At 37.8% G+C, this 24338-nt stretch overlaps 2 protein-coding genes across 25 annotated transcripts in view; one reads left to right on the top strand and one right to left on the bottom strand.

Annotated features, from left to right (window-relative positions):
* The window catches only part of Slc25a12 (solute carrier family 25 member 12), a gene marked incomplete at its 3' end in the record, with an annotated part of 195305 nt that overhangs the window by 118714 nt on the left and 52253 nt on the right, over positions 1-24338 (top strand).
* Positions 1-24338, bottom strand: part of Dync1i2 (dynein cytoplasmic 1 intermediate chain 2) — a 51242-nt gene that overhangs the window by 11704 nt on the left and 15200 nt on the right. For 13 of the 24 annotated variants that reach the window (XR_015680541.1, XR_015680539.1, XR_015680540.1 and 10 more), the window contains 10 exon segments: positions 19561-19620; positions 17033-17148; positions 7664-7759; positions 7156-7318; positions 6967-7066; positions 6354-6479; positions 4759-4905; positions 4272-4385; positions 3828-3961; positions 2213-2357 (listed from right to left, as the gene is read on the bottom strand). Coding sequence is in view for 19 of the 24 variants with exons in the window: in NM_053880.2 (NP_446332.2) it covers positions 2213-2357; positions 3828-3961; positions 4272-4385; positions 4759-4905; positions 6354-6479; positions 6967-7066; positions 7156-7318; positions 7664-7759; positions 17033-17148; positions 19561-19620 (1201 nt within the window). In the remaining 5 variants the exon portion in view is untranslated. 24 annotated transcript variants of the gene reach the window in all.

The raw sequence follows: 24338 nt of genomic DNA, 5'->3' as shown, positions 1-24338 counted from the left end.
AAGACAATTATGTTAATATTTTAGGGGGTTCTTGGTCATATATGATATAAAAATATATTATTCTATACTGGCTCATCCTTTGGCCACCAGGAAGGGTGTTGGCAGGGAGAGATATGTATCATATTTGAGAGTAAATAAAAGAAATAACCAAACTTAATTAGAGAGAAAAAGAGAGATGCCTTCCTATCATTCTTACCCAAATCTCTTTGGGAACAGGAAGATGGCTGTGTGGACAGAGGTGCCGAGCACAGGCCTGATGATCCGAACTCTACCCTCTATCTGGTAAGTAGCAGAAGAAATTAACCCTGGAGTTGTCCTGAGACTTGTACTTGTGCACTTTGGCACAAGCACAGCTGCATTCACACACATACACAATATATATATCACATACAAATACAAATAAATAAAACCAACTTCTATGTTGAAGCAGAGAAACTAAAATATGAGCCATTAATGAAGTGTCACCTAGAAGCCATCGGTCTGCTCTCACAGGCGAGCTCACTCTCCAGGAGACAAGGCAGGCTCTTCATTTTCACATCCTGCCAATGTATACTCAAATTTAAAGGACGCTGGCAAACTGAAAATCTGATATTTAAAAATCAACCACTCAGTCAGTCACCAAATAGCCAAAATAGGAAAGAAGCTGGCCAAGAATGTGTCAAAAATACAATGTCTCTCTTGACACCAACAGGGCTAGTGCATGAGAAAGTACACCCAGAAATCTTACAACTTGTCTGGATCTTTGAAGCCTGTGTGGAAATGGTAGATTTTATCTTTGTAATTCTGTGTCTTGCCTTGTTTACTAGCAGAGTGTATATTTTCCCATATATAAGTTGTAGATCACGCTTGTCTTGCTCATGGCTACGAGACTCTTCTCTACCTGTTCTCTACTGTAAGATCCAAGGATGGATGAGAAGACTAATTAGATGCGCTTATGTGCTGGACAGTGTGTTAGCCACTTCCTAGAGAGCTCCTTCATAGACTTAAGTGCTATTTTTGTGTCTGTTAATGTCAAAGCTGAAATGCTCAATTTTAGAGGGCAAGCTCTGCAAGGCTGTTTTCTGAACCATTCTATGTTAGGCGGAGAGTGGGGCCCAAGACAGGACAAGAGTGAACAGCGAGTGTACTCTGGATGCTGAGGCCAGAACGTAGTAAGCACACAACCAGGAGCTCACTATAGCAGACAGCATCTCTTTTTTTTTTTTTTTTTTTTGGTTCTTTTTTTCGGAGCTGGGGACCGAACCCAGGGCCTTGTGCTTCCTAGGTAAGCGCTCTACCACTGAGCTAAATCCCCAGCCCCGCAGACAGCATCTCTTAAGATGCTAGATACTAGATTTTCTAAAAGATCTTCAAGAACCACAGCACGTCTCTAAACTTTGTTCCATGGTGAAGGAGTCAAAAAGTCAACATTAAGATAAAGAAGATTGACAAGAAAAATCAGGTTTTCAACACAGCTCACATAGACTAGGATACACTGAATGTGCAGTTTTACTAGCAACTTACGGTTGTGCAGAAGGGCCTGAAAGCAAGCAAGTTAAAATTAAATATAAATAAGGCCAAGCAAAATGACAGAGTCTATCACATGCTCCCTAAGCTCTGTCTTTGAGACTGTCACTGGCCAAGCCAAGCTACACTCACTGGAATTACTGGAGGAACAGGAAACACAAACAGGAAACACTTTCATCACTAAGTACCTATTTCAAAGTAACCAGTTTACTAAGCTTCAATAAACAAAGTTAGTTATACTACACTAAAAAATCAAACACACATGTACCTTCACAATGATTTAATGACTCAAGTTTATTGTGTAGTCTCATTGTATAGGACTTCCTGCAAATGGTTTCTGTCTTCTATTTCTCATCACCTCTATGAACCACTGCAGTCCTGAATTAAGTCTCTTAGCTCTCCACAGAGCAAATGAATGGCTTTTGTGTGGAGCTGGATGAAATTATATGAGGGAGTATAGGGAATACCAGGGCCTTCTCCCCAACACAATTCAGAGTAAACAGATCTTTGCTTGAGAAGCCTGAAGTGGGAGGAAGCCTATTCTTCAACTGTTTGTGGGGCCATCATATTTGTTACACTGGGTCCTACTGACTGGGAAACAACTCCAATCTGGCTAAGACCTAAGCCAAGTCTTTCCCTGCAGTATTAGAGCACCACCTTGTGTCAGGAAACTGACCAAATGAGCAGAATGTTGTGTTTCAGGTACCTTAGTTGTCCAAAGTTTTACTGTCCAGTCAAAAGACGAAGTGACGAACAGATGTGAGAAGTCTACTGCGCCAACAGCTGCGTGACAGTGGATTCCCGTGATGGGTCCCTGGTGTCCCTCAAACATCTCACTGATTCCGGCTTTGCTATTTCATAAAAGCCAACATGTTAGGGACCTCTCTTAGAAGTACATCATATACTAATTTCTTAACATTTTTACTTATTCACTTTTAAGACAAATCTATGTAGCCTGAGCTGCTCTGGAACATACTATGTAGGCTGGACGAGCTTCAAAACTCGGCCTCCAAAGTATTGAGATATAATGCCTGCAACATCACACCCAGCCAATATTATCATTTATACAGCAGATCTTGACTTAATTTCAAACACAATTCTATGTTCATAGTTCAACAACCTAACTTATGCCAAATGCCACTCTGTTCAGATGTGGTAAAATTACTAATATAGCAGGGGCATTTTACAGCCATAAACACCATGCTGTCGACAAGAGAACTCAAAAGACCATATTCTTCAGTGGTTAAAAAAGGTCACAGAATTGTGTGTAGGGATGCTGTGTGGGCATGCTGTGCGGGGATGCTGTGCAGGGATGCTGTGCGGGGATGCTGTGTAGGGATGCTGTGCGGGGATGCTGTGTGGGGATGCTGTGTAGGGATGCTGTGTAGGGATGCTGTGTAAGGATGCTGTGTAGGGATGCTGTGTGGGGATGCTGTGTGGGGATGCTGTGTAGGGATGCTGTGTGGGGATGCTGTGTGGGGATGCTGTGTAGGGATGCTGTGTGGGGATGCTGTATAGGGATGCAGTGCAGGGATGCTGTATAAGGATGCAGTGCAGGGATGCTGTATAAGGATGCTGTATAAGGATGTAGTACAGGGATGCTGTATAAGGATGCAGTGTAGGAATGCTGTGTAAAGAAGCTGTATAAGGATGCTGTATAAGGATGTAGTACAGGGATGCTGTATAAGGATGCAGTGTAGGAATGCTGTGTAAGGATGCTGTATAAGGATGCTGTGTAGGGATGCTGTGTGGGGATGCTGTGTGGGGATGCTGTATAAGGATACAGTGTAGGAAACAATCTGGACTAATTTAAATCAAAAGCTTTGAAATGAAGGCAATCTGTACTGGAAATAAGGTCCAGATGTCAATGTTTTCAAAGGACAGCTAGACAATTTCAAAACAGACAGAACAGTAGGAGAACTATTAGTCAGTTTAACATATGTAGTGACATTGCTATACCATTATCAGTAGGCTCAGACTAAAATTCAAAGTTTGAATGAACCTAACAGAATCACATTCATAAGCCTGAAGGCCAATACGTACTGCATACGCACTGCATTTCTAATTACTGAACACACCTCCTACCAGTAACTTTTGTGAGCATGTGCACACAGATCCCTACAACATACTGCAACCCACACAATCAAAGGACACATGAATCCAAACTACTACAGTTTTAAAAAAATTAACTCAAGTTTTTGGTACCCAAATTTAATGTCCCAAGTCTAGGAGAGGATTCTACTTAAAATAAGGAACAAGTTGTTTCAATGAGATGACTCAAAGGAAAATTTTAAACAACGGCAAATTCTTACTAGGTTTACCTGCCATGGCGGCATGCTGTATACACAGAACCTTCTTCACTGCCCACAACAAAGTTGTTGACGTCTCCAACAGGGAAAGACATAGATGTTACAGCTACTGCCTTTGACTGTTTATGAACCAACTCCATGCTATCCTACATTGAAAAAAATGAGAAAATTAATTTGTAGAGCTTTAATTTCAAATCTTATTAAAAAGCTTCTAGTTTTAACTAGTTTGTATGCTATTGTTTTAACATACTAGTAATATAAACCTACCTCAGTTAAATTAAAAAGCTTTGATAAGATATATATTTAAATTATCAACACACTTAGGTTTATATTCTGTGCAATAGTATAAAACTAGCTTATGATAAAATGCACACTAGGGTACACACACACGCACACACACACACAATTAAAAACTAATATTTCCTTCAGAATTTCATGTTCCTAAGTTTAACCTACCTGTGGATGGGAAAGCATGTCTAAGCTCCAGGAGCAAATTTTTCCATCAGTAGAGATGCTAATCAGATTATGAGCATTTTGTGTTCCAACAACATTTACACAGTAGACAGGGTGCTAAAGGCATAAAAGTTTTCAGAGGTTATTTACAAACAAACAACAACAAAACTCAGAAAAAAAATCAGTCTAACTAGAGGCGCTCCATTTCACATCCAGATAGCTCTGTAAGGTGACAGCTTATGTTTGTTGCTCTTGGGAGGTGAGCCTAGGATCTTGAACATGGCTGGGGCAGTATCCCATCACTGACTTAGCTTTAACGTGACGTTTGTTGCTATTCTGTTGATTAGTAAGATGCTGTCTTAGAAAACAGATGACTCCGTGATATATGCACCTTGCACATACAAGGAAGCATGCTGGGAAGTCACTTTCCTGGGACGCCATAATTGGTGGTGAAGGCAAGCAGCAGTGTAGGAGATGACCAGTTACTTACTGTGTGTGCAGCAGCTGACAGTGGTGTTCTCTGGACGGGGGTTCTTTTATTGCTACGGTTATCCCAAAGCACAATTTGGCCTGAGTATGTACCTCCAACAACAAGATTTGGATGAAATTTTGCAAATGTAGCAGACATTACAGCTGACTGCAAAAAGTAGAATTTTTGTATTTAAGATTTAAGTGAGAAAAGTCTGGTGAATTAGAAAAACAAATCAGTCTGAAATATTTCCCTCTCTTTCAGCAGTGTCCCTATATGAGCAGATATCATCCATGATATGCCTGTGAGGGCTGACATAGACTTCATCTCTCTCCTACACATGTAATTAGGCACATACTTCTCCAGCCCAGAAAGCCATGTGATGCATCTATCCAATGTCCACCATTCATTTAACAGGACATTATATATATATCATATCCCAGAGACACATTGGGTAAAATATGGAGGTTCCTGTTGATCTCCTCGATGGCATAAACCATTGCCAGAACAATCTGGTAGTTTTTTAAATTTAACCTGCACAGAAGATACAAAAATATTTAGGGTTGCTATGGTTTGAATGTCAAATAGCTTCATATCTGGATGCTCTGTCTTCAGTTGACTTTATTAATGAAGCATGTAGGACTTTCAAGAAGTTTAGCTTCATTAGAGGAATTGGGTCATTGGGCATTCCTTTCTATTCTCTTGTTTCCTGAGTGAAAAATACAATGTCACCAACTAACTTCTTGCCCTTTCATTGTTATTTCTCTCCCTGCTGTCAAATCTTACCTAAAATGATAACCAGTATCTCTCTGGAAGTGTAAGCCAAAATAAACTCCTTTTTCTTAAAAAAAAAAAAAAAAAAAATTTCCCTCTCTACTGCTTAAGGTATTAGAAGTTTTAAAAGTAATCCACGCTATTTTAATATTATAAGAAAAAAATTATAATAGTTTTTGTTCAAAAGTCAAATGTGATCTTTATATGTTTACATGATTATCAAACAAAATAAAACTCGCTTCGATAATTACAGTTTTTGAAGCACAGCTGGCCTGTGACTCACCTCTGACAGTAATATGACAGTAAAGAATATATTAGCCTTGATTTGAAGTGTTTATTTTGAATTATGACACTATTAAGATTTTAACTTATCCTAACTTTTGCTAAATCCACTTAAAAAATCTACATCTGCTTCCTACTTCAACCACATGTTTTTACTTAAAATTCTTTAGTTGCAATTCTTCAGGCCATGTCTCAGAGATTCAGGGGGGCTGCTGTCTAATTACATTCAGCAGTAAGTCCCACTTCCTGTGCGAAAGACGTATTCCAGAAGATTCCATCTATATGGTCAGTCACGGTAACAGAAAGTCACGACTGCAAAGGACTTTAGGTGTGATTAAACACTGTAGGAGAGATGTTAGGAAAGCTGAAAAAGGCAGATCATGCTGAACTGAGAGGGCTCAGCTCTGTGTGTGACAGCTGTTTGCAAATATGGAGTGGTTTAGTAAATGCCAATCCCATGAAATCATGTTGATGGGGAAAGAAAAAAGGCACTTGTCTGAATTTATGAATGAATACTTAACCGTGGGAAGACAGCTGAATGACGATGATGACGATCTTACCTGGCAGTGGAACACGTACTCTGGGGTAGTTTTCTTGTACTTCATATTCCATACGAGGGCCACACCATCAGGCTCATGAGGAGCCTCTTCATTGTTATTATAGGAAGCCACAAGTAATTCTGGATACTGCTCACAAGAATCAAGAAGGGAAAAAAAGTATGAATAATAAGAACTGTTTATGTTCTTTTTTTTTTTTTTTGGTTCTTTTTTTTTGGAGCTGGGGACCGAACCCACTGTTTATGTTCTTAACTGTCTATCAGGTTGTTCTAAAAATCATCTTCATAGTCATACTCACCGGATGTTAATCTAATTTTAAATTAGCACAGTTTAACATTTAAAATGTTTAATTTTTACATCAAGTGTTTAGTGGACAATTAAATTAGCAAAATTGGGTTTGAACATTGTCTTTAAATCCAAATCTAAAAGCAGTTCAAATTTTTCCTTCCAAGGTCCGCAAGTAAACATAGCAATGGCAATGGAGATCCACCACTCAGTATTGCTTATTTAATATGACATACACTGACTTAATTACAAGAAGTCCCGCAGCCAATATAAAACTATATGCTAATTAAATTAAGAAGTAAGTTGTAACAACCTCATTTCTATACTTTACCTGGGATGACCAATCCAAGCAACTAACAACTCGATGCTTTGACCAACGCTCATCAAAAAACTGTCGATTTAATGACAGCTTAGCACCTGCTTGAATCTCCCTACAGAAGAAGACAGTTATAATGTGTCATTCTTAATATTGACATACTTTAAGACTGCAGAAACTATGATCTTAGGAATTAAACATTACCCTTCTTTGTCTTCCAAATCTCTCCCACTGTAGTCAAAGAAGATGTTAATCTGCTCAGAGAGGGCTCTTTCTACAATTCTTGTAGAATGGTCAAAGAAACTTAAAAATTCTTCTGAGTGTAAAATTTGTTGCTTTTCTTCTTCAGTTAGTTCATGAGGGGGAGCTGGAAAAAAACATTTTGTTTTTGTTTTTGTTTTTTTTTTTTTTTGGAGCTGGGGACCGAACCCAGGGCCTTGCACTTCCTAGGTAAGCGCTCTACCACTGAGCTAAATCCCCAGCCCCTTGTTTTTGTTTTTAAAGTATGATTTAGGTCAATTAAATCCTGTCAACTCACTATTATAATATGGTTTAAGAAATGCCACATATTCTTTTGAAATAAAACTCACCTCTTTGACTTAGAGCACTTTATTCTACTTTAACTCATCAACAATAAAACAAGTTTTAAAAGGAAGCAGCAAAACAAAATATAAAACCAAAAAAAAAAAAAACCGTAAATATATTAAGATACCTTTGCTATCATTCTCTTCGTCTTTTTTTAAAATTTTCTCTTCTTCAGGTTCAACAGGAGGCTTAGGAGCTGCTACGTCATCTTCCTCCTCCTCATCTGAACAACAAACAGACTTGTTAATACAGACAGCTGCTGACTGGCTCTAAGGCAGGATCTCAGGGGCATCACTGCTCCCTCAAGGTGAAGCACTTGTAAAGACGGCAACAAATAATGGGAATTTTACCAGCACCAACTTCAAGAATGAAACGGAAACTTTAAGATACCTGTGGTACCTCACCAAGAGTTATCCTATTCGGTAACCGTGTAAAGCATATATAAGATATAAATAGGATGAACCCTTCATGGAAGTCTGACCTTACATGCATTACTACTCTAGACAGAACAACATGTGACTCCTACATAGTTCTTAGAGCATGCTGACACATTAATGCGGCAGAATGAAGAAAATCAAATGTCTACAACAGCCCACAGAGCGGGTGCTTACTTGTGCTCTGAAGCCATCAGTGTCTGACGGGTCTTCCTGGGACATAACGATGCTTACATTAACTCTCAGGTTGCTATTTGAGAGGCAGATTTTAAAGATAATAGCTTTGAGATCACATTTTCTATTCTGTCATTTTAAATGCGAGTCTCATTATCTATCACTGTGTGATGTGGCAATAAGCACTTAAAACAGTTTTCTTTAATTTTAATAAAAATAAATGAATATATACAATGTTTATAAGACTTTTAAAAATTATCAAATCTCATGAATCCCCAAACTAGTATATAACTTGAAATAATTTATTTAAAAATGTTATAGGATATATACATACATATATACATACATATATACATATATATGTATGTGTGTATATATATATATATATATATATATATATATATATATATATATATGTTATATAACTCGGCCTACCATCTCCTTGCTACAAACCAAGGTAGAATTCATAAAAAGAAAAAAAAGCATGTATTTTTCCTGTCCACGCACATCTTAGCTGTGTATCAGAGAATGGCAGCAGGCATCTGCAACAGAGTACATCTCCAGTAATGAAAGCCTATTCAGTCAGGGGACTTTCCTTGTCTGTTATAGTCGTTTCCTTGACCCATGTACAAAATGATCTAAAACACACACACATACAACCTACACAAAAGAACGGTCAAGGATGGGAACCAGCTGCCAAGCCACGGTCCCAGCAGTCAGGCCAGCTGACTAGATAGCAGCAACCAGATGGCACTGCTGGGATTGTGTCTTTCTGCTGCAAGGTGGCAAGGGGATGGCATAGCATTCTTCCGCTTGACTGCTTCCAATCCTGTGTCTCTCCCCAATGGTGAGCCTGTGCAATTACCCACACTCCAGGAGGCTACAGAGAAGCCTTTACCCTGCAAACAAAATGCAGCTTGTAGGCCACACCAGCTGCCAAACCACACACAGTGTTAGATTTAGAGAGGTAAGAAAATCTTTCCAACTCTATAGTATAAGCAATAAAAATATAACTGTACCTGTGCACAGAAAGCTTTAAATGACACTGTATAACGCACACAATGATACAACCTCCAACTTAATCAGAATGATAATGACGTATGCCAATCCTACATTACTTGAAATTGAGCGATTTTTACGTCTGACAAGTTTACAGAACTGGGATAAATGGCACGAGTGATTTCAATATATGCTCATACTTTTGAACCAAATGGTGAAGGTTAAAATTTTTCCTTTCAAGGGCCTCAATCAGCCACAAAGGAAAACAGTAATCACTGTCTTTTCAGCCAGCCCAGCCGCATTTGTCAGCCCTTTCCCCGTCAATGCAGCCAGAGCAATCAACCTGCCAAACATCCAGAATGGAAAAACAATCTGAAAATACAGGGTATAATGCACCTGCCAGTGAAAATGGCCATTTCAAGAAAAGCTAGTGATCTCAGTGACCCTGCTGAGGAGGCGGTGGCGCAAAGGGGAAAGAACACGTAAGAGAATTCTTAGTGATCGCCACTCTCTTGCGCACTGACACTTCCTTACAAAGCATGCCAATTACAGCTTTTGTGCTACTTAAAAAAATGAAAGCTCTTTTTGGGCAAAATAATCACATAGAGAAACAGAAAGACACTACTCCTTCTTAGATGAATTCTCATACACAAAGGATTATTAATCTGAAAACAGTATGCCTGATGGTGACTCTATCTTGTACTGTTCCAACATTAGAATGCAACTCTGCCACAGGATAATCTGCAGGGATACTGAAATGAAATAATTTAATTACGTTTACTTATAAGCTGACTTCTAGAATAATTTAATAAGAGTGTTGCTCTCATAGCACTGTGGGTTTCTTTCTCCTTTCTCTTCTTTTTGCGTTTAATATGAGGAAAAAAATGTACCTCAGTTTTTCCTAATACTATTGGCTTTCCTAATCAATTCTATTAACTACCAGGTTCACTGTATGTAATTCTAAAACTAGGGATGTACAAGTCACCCTGGAAAAGTCCTTCTCAAGCATGGTGACTTATAAATTACAGACTCCAGCCCATATCGTCCCCTCCCTCTCCTCAGTTGTACTACACCACTCCTAAGTACCATTCCCAAAGATGGGTGTCAAATTCCTGCTGTAATGCATATAGTCAGCATATTTTAGTGCTAAGTGACTGCCTAATGTGCATATTTAACAGGAAAGATCTCGTTTACAGACATTCTTTTCTTCTGAAACATTAATGTGGATAAAGTGTGTCAGCCACTGATCTGTGTGTGTCTGTTACACATTTGCAAAGACAGGTGGATGGTCAGAAGCGAGTCTTTAAACACACCCCTTTGATTTCATTTTAGAGTCAATGAACAGATAGCCTTTTCTACAATGATTAAACATGGGCTTAAAAACTATAACTAGTATTTAAACCAAGTTTCAGAAAGGTCATTTAAGTAATTTTCCAAGTATATAAAAGCAAACATTAGGCTGCTCTAAAGAAATTCTACAAAAATAGACTATTTTTGCTTTAAAGGATATTTTAAGTAATTACCTACTATATATATACACACACATAGTAGATACATATGTACATGTACATGTATATACATGTATATGTGTGTGTGAATATGTATATATACCTTATACACACATATACCTATACTATACACACATACACACATATATAGTATGTTATTTACTACACACACACACACACACACACACACACAGTAGAAGAATGGTCCTCTGAATCAGTATGTCCTTCTTAATAACTCTTACAACCCCAGGACCACTAATATGGCCCTGAATCCAACAGCACAGTTGTGAAGATTGCCTCAGATGCTCCCTTTACATGGTGAGCTCTAAGAGACTCAAAGCTGGAAGACTGCCATCCACAGCGCTTTACTGATGAATACTCATTACTGCGTGCTCAGTGGTTAACTCCAAGCTTTCCCTGAGAGATAAGCTAAGCTTACAGCTGAGCAGTACAGACTGCAGAGAGGTAGCAGTCACTTTAAAACGGCACATCTCTTGTCAATGCATGTGAAAACCAGCTTTAATGAACCACTGAATTTTTACTTCAAGTTAAACAACACCAAAATTGTGATGCATTTTGGTGAGAATAAGAACTGTTCTGTAAGTTAAGCTGCACCTACAGCAAAGAGTGAAATTCCAATTGCTAGAACAATTAGCAGAGTGGTGGGTTAATCAGTTAAATCATCCGTGAAGTGGGTGGCTTCTGTTCAACTGAAGAAAGATGTCTTCTGAACGGGTTCTCTTATTTACACGCCATTCATACTTAAGAAGCCATAAAGTTCACTTTTGACTAATGCTACAATAGCTGTGTTTAAAGAGTAATATGCAAGATCTTAGAAAGTCCATAAAAAACACACACTGCCACTTATAGATCACGTATGATTTTCAGCATATAAATCCCATCTCTAGTGCACTGCTGTTCAGGAAATATAAATACTGGCAACCAGTCAGGAAATAACTTATGGAGGAAAGTCCACAATGTGGATCTTGGAGACCAAAGACAGGATCAGGGTTGGCAGCAAAAGTATCTTTACTCATTAAGCCATCTTGCTCATGCCCTGTGAATCCATTTTCTTCTACCTTTTTAAATATTAATTTATTTATTTTATGTGTATGAGTGCTCTATGTGGATGTATATCTGAGGCAGAAGAGGACATCAGATCCTATTACAGATGGTTGTGAGCCACCATGTGGTTGCTGGGAATTGAACTCAAGACCTGTGAAGAGCAGCCAGTGCTCTTAACCACTAAACCATCTCTCCAGCCCTGAATCTATCTTCTTATACTTTCAAATCAAATGGATATTTAAGACAGCCTCCAATGGGACAAAGTTGTATCAGTATATTGATAAGATTCATTCCTTTTTTAGTTCTGGTTTTTTATATCTTGAATAGAATCAGTTATATTTGTTTAATAATTTTTATTTCCAACATGGGAAACAGCTGACATTTTAATCATGAGTATTTTGCATTTAGATATAATGTTGGGGGGATAAGAAAAGAATAAGTAGAAGGCATATACCATCTACTTTAACATGGAATTTTGTCTCAACATTGTCTTTTTTTAATCTTTATTTTATGTGTATGACTGTTTTGCCTGCATGCATGTCTGCTCACCATATATGTGCAGTACATACAGAGGCCAGAAGAGTGTGTTGGCTCCTGCTGGGACTGGAGTTACCGACAGCTGTGCTCACGTGATAGCTGGAGTGCTAGAGGAGCAACCAGGGCTCTTAATCACCAATCTCTCCAGCCACCTCAGCACATCTTTAAATAGAAAAACTAGATTTTATTTTGGCTATATCGGTATCATTAGTAATCTAGTTATCTGTAATCTTATTAAATATAATTTTTAGGGGTATAGTTTTATTCTGATTTAAACCCTTTAGTTCAAAATAAAGAATAAATGACATAATTTCACTTCTACCTACATTCTCACATATTAAAGGTTAAAACTAATTTGTTAAATACACTATTTTGGAGCCTATTTTTAAAACTTCATTTTAGAGCCAGGCAGTGGTGAAGCACGCCTTTGATCCCATTACTCAGGAGGCAGGGGCAGGTTGATCTCTGAGTTTGAGGCTAGCCTGGTCTACAGATCAAATTCCAGGACAGCCAAAGCTACATAGGGAAATCCTACCTAAAAAACAAAAACTAACAAAAAAACCCCAAAAAACAAACAAACAAAAAACCCAAACCATGAAATACACTTCATTTTAGATAAAGCTAATAGTATGTTATTTACTAGAAGGCCCACAGATTTGGTACAAGTGGGAAGTGTGGATTGAAGATAGTAACATTATACAACAAAAGATTACAAGTTGTTTACATATAACAGTCTTCTGTACATTACAAATGCTAGTCAACGTTAGTATCTGGTTCATTAAACTAATAAGTGGTCGATCAGAAATCTTTCCACATCCAAAGTGGAATGACGCAAGGAAACGGTTAAGAACTGAGTGGCAGGCCGCTCTGCTTATAACCCTGGTTTCTCCCACTGCAGACTTAGGTCATCAGCTAACTTCCCCGGGCCAGCTTCCAAAGATGTAAGTAAGCTAGTTAGGTTAAAGAGCCCGGAGGATTTCTTCCTACTTTAAATAAATATCTTTAATAATTAAAAAAAAAATATATATATAACAAAATCTACATTAAAGAGGTGGATAAGAAAAAAATGCTATTTTCAAGAGCTAAAACTTGTAAAAGGTGAAGGCAGAAGTGAGGAAGAGGAGTGTGCCTGTGGGCGTGGTCCTTGCCTGCTGCAAGCTGTTTACCTGCAGGGAAGGGAATTGACTGTGGTCACAGGGCCTTAGTCAATCTCACTCACAGTAGGAGCTGAAAGGCAGGGAAGCACCTTGGTTCAGAAACAGTACCACCAGAGTGCACTTGCCAGCAAGAGCATGGCCAGAAACAGAGGAAAACAAAGTGAAATGGAGCTGCCTTTTAAAAGGGTTAGTGTTGATAGGGAAGTGAAATCATTTAAATAAGAGGAAATTGGTAAGACTGAAGACCGGTTTTCACTCACTTTACTCCTGCTCTGACTACACTGCCTTCTGAATTCGAGCTTACAGTCTAGGTGTGTGACTTCAGGGATTTTGTTTTGTTTTTATGGTGAATTTTTTCTCTCTCAGATAATTACAATTTACAACAACTGCAGTGCTGGGGCTTGAACCCAATGTTTCATGAACGTGGGGCAAACATGCTACCACAACGCTCCTATTTGTAACTGTTAAATGGTAACCATCCTGGCTGGTTGGAGGAGCGCCAGTTAAAGTAATGAATGTAGTTAAGCACAAAGTGTTTTCATTATAAAAATCTTATTTTTTTTCTTCTTGTCTCTAAAACTTCTACATGAAGTTAACTGTAATGACATTTAAAAAAAATTATCTTATTTTTGTAAGTACTTGCAAAGGCTAAAAAGGCTTCATGGTATGAGTGCTTCTCATTCTTCTCCAAGCTTTAACTAAGACAGCAGACACTCTAAACGCAATGAACACTGGCTAGACTGTAAATAAACAAACATGGACTTCTGTAAAATGAACCTCTAAATCTAGTCTCCACAGGGAATCTTGAAAAGGACTGTGGAGCAGACAACCCTCTGGAATGGGCTATGTTTACCCACCTTGCCACTTGCATTTCTGTCAATGAAGAAGAATTCTATTTGCTCTATTATCAGTGAGCAGGCTTAGGTGCCCACTCATTATTCAGAGATCACCACGGAAATGACCTACTCTGGTGCAGACAACCAATATGCTGTCTAAACCACACTCCCCTTTTGAAGAGTAGCTAAACCACAGTTGTAAACCAATAAACTTGGCACCTATAGTCAATATTTTTAAAAGGAGATATAGTGGAAAAAGAGATGGCATTGTTTTATAAAATTTTATTATCTATCTATAGTTGCATTAGAATGTTATAAAAAATTAAAACTAGTTAGTATAGGCTACTATCATAAATACACACAGTTTGGTGTTTCGTGGCAACATGAGAGACAAAGTACAACTTAGATCAGTTAGACTTGGTTTGGAATAGTTACTACCAGATAAGCCTTGAGAGTCACCTCTTCTTTTAGCTTCTTTGTCTGGGATTGTTGTTGTTGTTGTGGTGGTGGTGGCGTGTGTGTGTGTGTGTGTGTGTGTGTGTGTGTGTGTGTGTGTGTGTGTGTGCGCGCACGTGCCCACAGAAGTCAGAGGGCATCAGATATCCTACAGGTGGACTCTATAGTCTTCACCTAAGATCACATAGTGATCAGGATCTACTCAGTAAGTACTGGACTCATCAGACCTTTTCATGCAAATTTCATCAACAATTAACACTTAAAAACAATATATTTCTCAGTAGTTGCTGTCATAGTGAAACAAGAAAATTAACTACCCAGGTAGGTAAGATTTCTCCTAAGTTGGTAGCAGTGATTAATTCCTTTAGGTATGCATTGCCACACTTGAATTTCTATAATAGGAAAAACGTTCCCTGTGCATGAATTATTAGAGAGTAGTTTATAATGGGCCCATAATCTTTATGCAAAATGCACAAACTGCCAACGGCTCCAGAATCCTAACATATGTCGTGACTGACCTTGACATGACCATGAGGAAAGCTATTTCAGTATGCTTATACCTCTTATTTCTGAAACATCAATGTCTAAGATTCTGTTGGAGTGTTGATGTATGGTAATATACTTTACTGCTTTCCTAAAAGCTGAATGGTTATAAAACTATATATATATATATATATATATATATATATATATATATAAAACTTTTGGGGATATATATATCTATATATATAAAACTTTTGGGGATATCTATATATCTATATATCTATATATCTATATATCTAAAACTTTTGGGGATATATATATATATCCCCAAAAGTTTTAGATAAGAGATGGTGAACTTATATTCAGAATCTTATTTAAGTCTCTTTAATGTGCAAAAATAAATTCACTAGTTTGGCTGGTCAAAAAAAAACTACCATATTTCTTTGTGCATGTGAGTCATTAGCTATTAAATACTACTTAAAAGCATGGGCCTTTAATTCTAGCACCTGGAGGCAGAGGCAAGTGGATCTCTGAGTTTGAGGCTAGCCTGGTCTGCAAAGCAAGTTCCAGGGCTATTATACATAGAAACCCTGTTTTGAAAAACCATAAAAAGAAAAGAAATGTCTCCTCAACTTAAAATATAGTGCTTACATGTTTATCTGTGTGGTACTGGGAATTGAACCCAAGGCTTCATGTCTGCTAGGCAAGCACTCTACCAATACTATTCAAAGTAATATTGTCCTTATTACTTTGAATAAAAACAACAGTATTATCAGAATACATTACATTCTACAGAAAATAATGTTTCCTTTACCATGGTATACAATCTCTTTTGGAAACAAGCTTGACACAGAAATACAACATAAGCTTTTCTACTTCTCAAAAAGTACACATCGGTGACAAGTGAAGACTGAATTTAAAATTTCAATCAAGTAAAAAGTTTAAAAATTCTTAAAAAAAGAATTTTAGTGATTTATTTTTGTTGTAGGTACATTGGCGTTTTGCCTGCTTTTATGTCTGTGTAAGGGTGTCAGCAACTAACTGGAGTTACAGACAGCTGTCAGCTGCCATGTGGGTGCTGGGACTTGAACTTGGGTCCTCTGAAAGAGTAGCCAGTGCTCACAACTGGTGAGCTGTCATCTCTCCAGCATTTAAAATTCTTAAATAAATAATTTAAAAAAAAAGACTTAGTAATTGGTTGAGTGGCTACATTAGTTTAGCTGTGTGATGGTTTTAATCTGTGAGCTCATTACAATGTGATTTTTTTTTTTTTTTTAATCACAGAAGAGGGCATCAGATCCCATTACAGATGGTTTTGTGGGTTGCCATGTGGTTGCTGGGAATTGAACTCAGGACCTCTGGAAGAGCAGCCAGTACTCTTTACTGCTGAGCAACCTCTCCAGCCCTACAATGTGATTTTTAAAAGATATATAAATGCAGAAACTGTGAAGCATTACTAGTTTTATAATGATTCTCTAAGAAAACATCAAAAATAGGGCTAGGAAGATGGCTCAGTGGGTAAGAGCGCTCACTACGGCAAGCATAAGGACGTAAGTTCAAATCCCCAGATCCACATTAAAAAAACAAAAAAAACAAAAACCAACCAAACAACAACAATAACAACAACAACAACAAAACAGGCAGAAGCCCATGTGTGTACCTATTAACTCCAGCACTGTGGAGGCTCGGTGACAGGTACCTATCCTCCCTCTGTAGCCTCCCTGTGCATCCATGTGTGCATAGACCACACTCCATCACCACTAGATGTCAAGCATTAAAGGAAGGAATATTCCACATCTACCCAGCTAACGCAGTCTAACACCATCACACTCGGGTCGGACACTCACCTTCTTTGGGTTGAGCTGTAACCGGGGTCTGAGTTTCCTTTGTATATGTGACGATTTCTCGAGGGGGAAAGTCGACTTGAGTAATTTTGGCCATTCCAAGTTTAATAGGTCCTCGTCTAAATAAGTGAATATAGATGCCTTTAAATACAACAAATCATAAAACTTAACTTCATCAAGCATGCTATTTTTAAAAATTAAGAATTGACCATTCATTTGTATCTAGCACTGAAATTTAAAACCCTGATTTCCTAGAGAAGTATGAGATGACCAATTCACTGGCTTTACTTTAGCAAAAGGATTAAAAGGTAGCACAGAAAAAAGATCTTCCCGAATCACTCAGGGCACTTACTCTTCACTGTCAAAAGCTAGTGTGATTTCTTAGGGCAGGTGTGTGGCAGGAGCAGTGAGGGCAGGAGTTTCAGAATGGACTGCTACACATGACAGAGCTGCAGGAACTAGCTGTTATGATTCCAGACTGTCTTGAGGAGGCAAAAACCTCACCCAGCCCTTGCTTAGTTCCACTCACCATTAGCAGACAATGACTTTAAGACTGAAAGTAGGTTTCTGTTGAAAGCCTTCTCTTTTTTTCTGTAAACAAGTGTGTGTGCGTATGTGTGTGTGAGTGTGTGTGTTTATGTGTGTGTGTATGTGTTGGGGGAGGATCAGAGGACAAATCTTTGGAGTCATGTCTCTCCATCCACTTTCACGTTGGTTCTAGGGATCAAACACAGGCAGCCAGGCTTGCATGGCAAATGTCTCCACCCCACGCCATTCTGACAACCTGGAAAGCCTTTTTTTAATGTCTTACATTTGCTAGACAATAGAATCAAACATCATTATGGACTTTAAAATAAACTATTTAACTTTTAAAAATCTCTACATAGTCAATGTTGCTTTTGATTCATAGTGGACACACTAAGGTTGAAATCTTCTAAAGCTAATTAAACAGGTTTCTTGAATATCATCAACCACAGAAGTCACTTCTGATTTGGGAAGTGGGGGAAATAACAGGAAATAACTAATAACTTCTTATGTGTTATTCAGAGATTTTTTTCTTAGTTCTTAGGTATTTAAACTAAATTATGCTTTCCAGTTGCTAAAAATCCTCAGTCATAAACCTCTCTTGAAAGGACATCCAATATAGGCATTGCTGCAACTTCCCTAGATCTGAACTAAATTTCTCATGTATAAACACACCTTCAGTATATGTCACTGTTAGTATATATAAACATTTTTCCATTTTCTTTAACACCTATATTTGGTTCTTTATAAAAGAGTAGGATAAGATTAATGCAGTGACAATGGTAATTTGTGAAACAGGCATAGTGGCACTCATCTGTAACCCCACTTCTTGGAGGACTGGGACACAGAACTCAGTAGTTTGAGGCCAGCCTGGACAACATGAGTAAGATACCATCCCAATAGAAAAAAAACATAATTAAAAAAACGAACCAAAAAAATCTTGCTCTAAGGTACTATCTGTGAGCCGTAAAACATTTTTAATGAGCTCTCTACTTCAGGAATAGCTTAGCCCTTGGAGTGAGGGGTGGGGGCAAAGTCAAATAACTAAATGGTTAAGATTTAAGGATATTTGAATCAGTCTAGAGTAGTCTGAGATAAAGTTTAAATAAGAACTTCATACTCTTTTTTTTTTTGGTTCTTTTTTTCGGAGCTGGGGACCGAACCCAGGGCCTTGCGCTTCCTAGGTAAGCGCTCTACCACTGAGCTAAATCCCCAGCCCCAAGAACTTCATACTCTTGATGTTTAAGATACAGCCATTAAATAAATCACTCGCTTACCTAGAGAAAAAGGAGAGGGCCGACTACAGTTTTGGGACAAATTACCAACCGGAAAGCATAATAAACCCAATAGTAACAGAAATCAATGTAGTTTTTAAGTTTTTACAGGAGAAGGGCAAGGCTAATACCTCACTTCTCCAAAAGCTCTATTTACTGAAGGTAAGGAAGCAAGGGGAAGGCGAGAGGGAGAAGACCTGGCACAGCCATAGAGGGGTCTTCTGGAAAATGTGAGACTTCCTCTAAGCAGCAAGGCTTATGTATTCTTGCTCCAGATACTCAAGTACATGACTGCATATTTCAGAAGCTTCAAATTACCAAGGGAAAAGAGCATCTTAGTCACGGACAATGGCTACAGCAGATACTTGTAGTGTGTGTGTGTGTGTGTGTGTGTGTCTGTGTGTGTGTGTGTGTGTGTGTGTGTGTGTGTATACACATTATAGATATATGAATAAACATATATGGTTTTTAGTATATCTTAGAAAATTTTATATAAAAAACAGAAATAAAGAATTTTGCCATTTAAGTAGGCAAACTTATGGTACCCAGAAAATTACACATGAAGACTATTTCTTTCATTAGTTATAAAAGGATAAATGAGGTTTCACAGTAAATTATAATTCTTGTCTTAACTAGACACAATATTAGAAACTAGAGCAAAGTAAAATTAGGACAGTTTCACAAAAAAGCAAATTAATTATTAAAGAGGGAATATATAAATCCATGCAATACCCCAAATCGGAATCTGAGTGGAGCTGAAGAGCTGATGGATCTGTATCCCAGTGCAGCGTCCTAAATGGTTGTGGGCAACCATGAGGCATTAGTAAGAAAGTCAGAAGTTAGTCAAGCAAATGCACTCTGTAAACAGCTAACACTAACATGCTATTCACAACTGAACACTACACGAGCTGGTTAGTAAGACTAAAACCAACCCACATCCTAGGTCTGACTCCAATGCAACAAGCATCAAGGTGGTTAAAGATGCAGGCACATAACCCACAATAACTCACTGTATCTTCAGAATGTGGGAAACTAGTATTGCCACAAAATGGACACAATGAGCTAAAGCATACAAACCAAATATACATTATCTATGGATAGTAGACAAAGTAGGCTATGAAAGAGTTAAATGTTTTAAGATTCCTAATGAAAAAGAGATTAGTAAAAAACAGTTAACATATTCTAATCTTGCCCAAAGCTTTAAATGTGTGCAGGAAATTGCCATACTGGTAAAGGAAATGAGTCAACACATAAGCCTTTTGGTAAGAGAACCAGGACTATCCCACTGGGATTCAAAATAGCTAACGTTTCCAAAATGTGACCTTGCTGTAATTCATGGGTTAAGCATTGCCTTGGGCTTACATGTCATTGCTTTTAGAAAAGAACTAAGAATGTCTGTCTCCAGAAAAGAAATAGATTTTTTTTCCCTTTCAAAAGAATTACCTAAGTTTTGGAGAATCTCAATCCCAAATAAATGGTGATGTCTTATCATGGCCTGATGGGTAAATATCTGATGTTTTCCACCTAAGCTAAATCCACTCATTATCAGAACAAAAGGTGCTTTATTATACAGGCATTCTTGTATGTCAGCAATGCAGTTTAATGCTCTCAGTTCCTTACAAAAGGCTAAGTGCAGTTCTAAATTCAGTACTAGCATTTTGTGGAATATTTTGCTTCTTAAGTTACAGAATACAAAAACTAGTTCTTGTTCTGTAACTTTTAATACAACAAATGATTTCACAGCTTGCCTGTATTATTTTTCAATAAAAACAATTAGTTAAATAAAAGAAAACCTTCCTCTTATGAGGAAACAGCTTAGGATTTAAACAGGGCTGGTATATGTACAATGAAGAAAAGAGGGCACAGTGAAGACCTACTTTGTACTGAGCAATGAACAGCAACAAACTTGGGCTTTGTTAAACCAAAAGCGGTTTGATGAGACGGTCTCCAAGGAATGTTCTGTCAACAGCCTCTATATTATACAAGGGCTCTAGCTGACCAATAACATAAACCTCCTTGTTGAGGATGTCATTAGTCTAAAATCGAGCAAAACTTCTTCAGAATATGGTCAATACTAAAAAAATTCAAATTCAAATATGTGGAGAAATATGAAAAGGTTCTTTTTTTTTTTTTTTTTTTTGGTTCTTTTTTTTCGGAGCTGGGGACCGAACCCAGGGCCTTGCACTTCCTAGGTAAGCGCTCTACCGCTGAGCTAAATCCCCAGCCCCCGAAAAGGTTCTTTAGACATATAAAGTACAACCCTAATTCTTAGAAATAAACTAATCGAAAATAGAGAAAAAAAGGATGAATAAGCATGGATTACCTTACTGAATAGCTATAGCTTACATTTCAGACCAGAAATGATTAAGGAAGTAAACAGAAACAATGAAATGTAGCTTCCGACATGCAAAAGTGAGAGTAGCTCATCCTTTAATACTTACTCGCACAGAATCAGCAGCACCAGCACTGATTTCTATCTTTAAGGAGTTATTCCACAGTGGCCTATCTTACGATGGTGACTCTATCTTTCTCCTGTTCTTTGTGTGGACGAATCTGAGACTACCTGGCATTCTCAGACTTTGTTCTCACCCCCACTCTCCCACCATCACTCTGCTCAGGAGGAGCTCCTTTGCTTTCAGACCTGAGTGTTCTATTTAATGCCATATGATGAGAAACACATTTTTTACTACTGTTTTAAGCGTCTATAAATTATCTTCCATTATGGAACTTGGAGCTGACTCAGGCTTCTATCTGTATATGTAAAATGGAAAAGCAGCCCTCTTCAGAGTGATCTGCAGGTGAGTCAGTGCTTTCACTGGACACTGAAATAAAACTTCAAAGTTCTTTTCTTCCCTGAAACACTTAGATTAAAAACTCTTTCTCCACTAAGAACACCTTTTAAATTATCACGTTCCTTCTTTTCTTACAGTCAGTCTTAAAATACAATTTGTAAGCACCAGATAATCTCCTTTGAGCAGTTTGGAAAAACATCTTTAAGCTAATGATACAATCACTAGAGTGGTATGTTGTAAAAGCAAAAAAACCTATTTTATGTGATAATCTACAGCATTTGCTGGCAATTTGATGAATATCTATCTGTCCTACACACAAACAGTTTTCTATCGAGTACTTACTTCCTGTACCAATTTACAATATTCCAAAGCATCATTAGTAGTTTCTAGGTTATCCATGGAGGATGACACTTCTAACCCATATTAACTTTAAAAATTAAGTAAATGTTACACAGTACTTTAAAAATAAACTTACTGACAATGCTTTAAAATAATCTTTCCTTTTTAAGATGGGAAACAATGAGCTCAATTATAAATTATTTAAATAAAAATAATATGTAATAGTAAAGAAATTTAGTAAACATAGTAACTTACGTTGAGGAACATTTTCACTGTTATAATGTTGGTTATAAACGAGAAAAATCCTTCACTTGCAAATATCAGTTGAGGATATCTAAATATTAGATATTTAAAGGAATACTGGCATATTTACATAAAAGAATGTGGAAGTGTCAGGCATGGTGGCACACACCTTTTATCCTAGCATTAGGGAGGCAAAGATAAGTGAATTAGAGTTTGAGGCCAGCCAGGTCCATACAGAGCAAGTCCCAAACTACCCAGGGTACACGATGAGACCCTGTCTTAAAAACAAAAAGCAGGGGAGAATAAACCAAGCAACTCTAGTCTAAAAATTAATTTAGAATAGACTGTCTTCAAAACACATAGTTAATACAGTAATATTACTTGTCAAGAGAAAAGTATTTTCTTCTTAAATATGAGTTACCGTCTACCTCCAACAATAGCACTGCTATAGTCCTCAGTTTGGAGAGCACATCTCAGATTCAAGTCAGCCAGCTTTCCTCTCCTTTTACTTTTAGATTATATTTTTTATGTATATTTTTGTATATTTTGCCTGCATGTATGTCTATTCAGGGCATGTGTGCATGATATCAGCAGAGGTCAGAAGCAGGCATCAGATTCTCTGAAACTGGAGTTAGAGACGGTCCTCTGTAAGAGGAGTACGTGCTCTCAACAGCCGAGCCATCTCTCTAGGCCAATCTGTACCTTTTAATTGTTAATGTTAATCTGATTATTTTGGAACTGAATATACTGTTGATTTCTTGGACCACCCAAACCCTCCCATTTTTTAAAAATTTTATTTATTATTTGTGTGTGGGGACACAGGGCAACTTTTTTTCTTTTAATTGTGTATGAGTACACTGCAGCTATCATCAGACACACCAGAAGAGGGCATCAGATCCCATTACAGATGGTTGTGAGCCATGTGGTTGCTGGGAATTGAACTCAGGACCTCTGGAAGAGCAGTCAGTGCTCTTAACTGCTGAGCCATCTCTCCAGTCCTACCCAACCACTTTTATTTGCAGGATTTGTTTGTGAAGTTTTTTTGTTTGTTTTCTCTATCAGACTTTATTGTCTGTTTTTATCTTCAACCAGAAGGGCACATGCATACACATGCAGGGGGAAAAATAAAACTGAAAAGTTTCAGTAACTATTTTCTTGTAGTGCTGGGTACCAACAGCTAGGGCTTTGCACATCCTGGATACGTCCTCAGTGAGCTATAACCCAGCCTTTAAGATGATGCTAAGATGTTTTCCTGGGCAGGATTTTTAACTTCTTGGCCCCAAATAAGGATTCTCAGTCAGCTGTGGATTGACTTGTGATTACTTTCACTTCAGCTGTAAGAGGGGGCTGGTAAACTAAAAACTTGTCAATTGCCATGTACAAAAAGGACACAGGAAGAATTGATACTTGTCCCAAAATGGCTTTTAGAAAAAAGATGAAGTATTACTGAATGTCTGAAAAACAAGTTTCAACATGTATGTAGAATCCTAAAATAAACTGGAATAACAGTTTTATAAGGCAGACATGAGCTCAATGGACCTTATAAGTAAACCAATGTTTCCTTGGCTGCAATTCCTGTACCTGATACTTTATGCATTCTTTCACAGATGTATTTCACTTGTGCACACACCTTGTTTGTCTGTGTGCACTGTGTGTGTGTGTGTGTGTGTGTGTGTGTGTGTGTGTGTGTGCAGTGCAGCAGAGGTCAGGAGTCAAATCCCCTGGAGCTATAGTTACAGAGGCTGTGGGCTGGCAGATGTGGGCTGGGAACCACATCAAGTCCTCTTCAGGAAGCCACCTTTCTGGCTGACATTTTGTGCTATGATTATTTTTTTCATCTTATTTAGCAGAATCAGCTACTTAATACAACAGAACTGTGATGTTTAACTGAACTGTTTCAATGTTCAATTGTCATGTGAAAAATCAGGCACAACAAAGATGTTTCACATTGTTCCCAGTCAAAACATTCACACAATGAGTACATTTGTTTAAGTATAACATTCAAATTCATGAACACATCTATTTTTAATATAAATTACCATAAAAGCACAGCTATCTACTACTAACACGACAGCTAAAATACTGTTGCAAAAAGTTACCCCAATTTATTTACAGCAGAGAATGTCTATGCTGTTT

This window comes from Rattus norvegicus, chromosome 3 (genome assembly GCF_021556685.1).
Source record: "Rattus norvegicus strain SHRSP/BbbUtx chromosome 3, alternate assembly SHRSP_T2T, whole genome shotgun sequence".
In the NCBI taxonomy this organism is placed as follows: Eukaryota; Metazoa; Chordata; class Mammalia; order Rodentia; family Muridae; genus Rattus; species Rattus norvegicus.
Note: the sequence above shows the minus strand (reverse complement) of the source record. Positions and strands in the feature narration are given on the sequence as shown.